At 43.6% G+C, this 3,529-nt stretch overlaps 1 protein-coding gene across 1 annotated transcript; it reads left to right on the top strand.

The window, feature by feature from the left end:
• Window positions 1-2,248: 2,248 nt before the first annotated feature.
• ferd3l (Fer3 like bHLH transcription factor) lies at window positions 2,249-3,007 on the top strand. Its single transcript, XM_090209030.1, has one exon. The coding sequence runs from the start codon at window positions 2,376-2,378 to the stop codon at window positions 2,913-2,915; it is 540 nt and encodes a 179-aa protein (XP_090065156.1). The 5' UTR covers window positions 2,249-2,375; the 3' UTR covers window positions 2,916-3,007.
• The last annotated feature ends 522 nt before the right edge of the window (window positions 3,008-3,529 follow it).

The raw sequence follows: 3,529 nt of genomic DNA, 5'->3' as shown, positions 1-3,529 counted from the left end.
AAAGACTTTGAAGATTGTGGAAATGGGAAATGAATGTAGGAGAATATAATACATTAGATCCGGTAAAAGATAATACAAACAAAAAAACATGTGTTTAAATTTTTTCCATATTCTTTGAAATGCAAGAGAAATGCCATACTTTCAGATAGGAGTCTAGGTGTAATTTAGATTTTGGCCACCAGATGGCAGCAGTGTATGTGTGCAAAGTTTCAGACTGAGCCAGCGAAGAATTACATTACTGCACAATATTTTGTATCAAGTCTGCCAGGAGTTTGCCCAAATGTGCCGAATTGGTCAATTGATAATTTTTTTAAGTACATAACTATAGAGAACAAACAAAAATGCTATGGTAATAAAAAATGTAAGTTTACACACTCCCAGGAATGTCATACATGATGGATCATTAGCTTATACACTAACTTCCACACATCTAGATGGCCGGGCGGGGTGGGTGTGGAGCCAGAGACATTCCTACATTTGAACTACATTTGATTTTATCAAACAAAACTGTGCTACGTTTTATTTCTGGGACCCTCAGGATGACAAATCAGAGCAAGATTCCTGAATATAAGTACATGAATTACCTTCAGAGGTGAATGTATCAAACCAGTTGCCGTGATAAAAGTGTGTTGTTGTTGTGCACTCTCCTCAAACAATAGCATGGTATTATTTCACTGTAATAACTACTGTTAATTGGACACTGCAGTTAGATTAACAATAATTTAAGCTTTCTGCCCATATGTCCTGGAAAGTTGGCTGATGTACACAATGTCAGTCTATTCACATTAGTGCACATTAGCAACAACCGTACCGGTTTGGGGACACCCATCCCGAAGAGGCTTTAGTGCTTTCAAGTATTTTTACTTAAGTACTTTACACCACTGCACACACACACACTGTTGTAATGTTGCTCCCCCAGACCCAGACTGTATGGCTTTTCTGGGACTGTGGTATGGATGATGTTGCTTCTTTAGAATGAAGTGTTGTGAGTTTTGTGAAGAGGGTTGTGAGTTTGTACCCCAGGTCATGATGAAATTTCCCACAGTGTTCCAGTGTGAGTAAGGTCCATTCCCGAGGACCCCTAGGTAAACCCTGGCCTTCTCTCTTTCTCTCCTCTCCTTCTCTACTTCTCTCCTCCTCTCCTGTCTTACTCTGGCCTCTCCTCTCCACATCTGGTCTCCTCTCCTCCTTTGGTCTATTCTCCCTATTTCCTCCTCTCCCTCTTTCCTCCACTCCTCTCTTCCTTTCATTCTCTCCTTCTCTCCACCTCTTATCCTCTCCTCCTCCTCTCCTCTTCTCTGGCTTCCCATCCTGGCCCATACTGGTGTGTGGACACTGTCCTCCTACCATGGGAACGAGCAGCTATTTACACTAATTTGCAACAGAAAGCGTTGTGGAGGATAGCGACAGTTGGGAATGTACTATTTGGTGACTTTCCCTCTCTGGCCTGTGTAAGTGGTAGAAGTGTCATTATTTAGCCTATGAAGCGAAGGAGAGAGAGGAGAGCAAACAGGACTGAATGACCCTCAGGTTGGACTGGCTCTCCTCTTCACTACCTCATTAATGCTTGAAGCGTTCAGACGAACAACACATCAAATGGTGGGCCCGACCTGAGGCTACTACTCTCCTATCCAGCTCAGTTCACTTCCATGGAGATCAGTTCACTTCTGAAATGGACTCCGTTTAGAAGTATAAGGACATGAAAGGCGTGGCGCTGGGGGAGAGGAGAGAAGGGATTTATTAAAACAGCAGGACAGATGACGGTTTGGCGGTTGGACTCGAGCCAAAGAGGAACTCGGAACGCACCCATTCGCAGCCTGACAGGATTTAGAAACATCAGGTGGGGACTGGACAGCTATTCAAAAATCATAACAAGAACATTAAACAAGATTGGTGTGTCTTTCATCCAATATTTTGGCAAAAAGATTTTACTACACTTTTTAAATTAAACTCATGATCCTTTGACCCCAACTGCCTACATAGGATTTGAAAATCTGGAATAACGGTAGGAGGATTGATGTTTTCCACCACAACCAAGGCAGGCAACTGTGTCGGTTATCATCAGGCTTAAAGTGAATGGTGTTGGAGCGTTTACCTTCATGGAGCCAGACCCTAATCTAGTCACGGCTCAGATTATAGATTATTGTGCTTGACTGAGTTCCTAAAGTAACAGGACTATATATTCATTAAATGAACTCTCCCTCCAGACAGAGAGGCTGCTGAAGTCGTGAGTCGTGAGTAGGTGTGTGTGTGTGTGTGTGTGTGTGTGTGTGTGTGTGTGTGTGTGTGTGTGTGTGTGTGTGTGTGTGTGTGTGTGTGTGTGTGTGTGTGTGTGTGTGTGTGTGTGTGTGTGTGTGTGTGTGTGTGTGTTATAAATGGAGAGGCAGGGCCGTCTTGGGGACTCGGCACTGTATGACTTTGTCAGTGATATAAACCTCATGGAGATTCACCCAAAGTCCACTTCGGGTTCAAAACAGCTCATGGACAGCTTTCTCCCAGTCACTGGCTACCGGGGCCGGTACTACAACCTCTCCTATGTTAACGGGAGCCACCGGGAAACAGGTACAAGCGAGGGGGAACAAACCGGACACGGACATCCCCTGCATGAGATGGCCACAGGGAGCACATCTGCCTACACCTATTACAGCCCAGGCTCTTTCTCACACACATCTCACACACACACCTCAGACACACACACCGGGCGGTCGAAGCGGAGGCGTGTGATCAATGTGGGCCAGCGTCAGGCGGCGAACGTCCGGGAGAGGAAGAGGATGTTCAGTCTCAACGAGGCATTTGATGAGCTGCGGAGAAAAGTTCCGACCTTTGCTTACGAGAAAAGGCTGTCACGCATCGAGACGCTCCGCCTCGCCATCGTTTACATCTCCTTCATGACGGACCTGTTAGAGAACACCTGACCTGATCAGGATCACATAGATCCATCAGGGTTATCAGAGCCAGGTTGATTAATCAGACTGGTTAGTTTGATTGATGCTTCACCTCGGCATCGTTTACAACTCCTTCATGACAGACCTTTCAGAGAACACCTGACCTGATCTATCAGGGTGATCAGAACCAGATTGATTGATTAATTGGTTAATTGATCAGATATTCCGTTTGATTACATTGATTATATCATATCTATTTATGGAATATAAAGTTTTAGAATGGGGCTATGGTTGTCAATTAACATATATACATTTAATATCAAGTAGCTATTTATGCTGTTTTTATAGTGTTGTAGAAATGTGTTATTAACATTATCCCAAGTTAAATGATGTGTACCAGAGCAACAACAAAAAACACTTGGTTTGTTTTAATAGGTAAAACTGGGTTGAATTTCATGGATTTAATTATAATGGGAAATCAAAGAGATTAGAAAACTTGTTATAAAAAAATATGTGGGTTAGGGGAGGGAACAACAGGATCCAACCCAACGGGGTTAGTCTGTGCATAATAAGGGGATTCAGATAGGGACAGATTTACTTCTCACGTTTATGTATCTATCGAGGTGCTAATTGTATGAGAGGGT

This window comes from Oncorhynchus mykiss, chromosome 18, assembly GCF_057628025.1.
Source record: "Oncorhynchus mykiss isolate SJ-2025 chromosome 18, ASM5762802v1, whole genome shotgun sequence".
NCBI classification, from domain to species: domain Eukaryota; kingdom Metazoa; phylum Chordata; class Actinopteri; order Salmoniformes; family Salmonidae; genus Oncorhynchus; species Oncorhynchus mykiss.
Note: the sequence above shows the minus strand (reverse complement) of the source record. Positions and strands in the feature narration are given on the sequence as shown.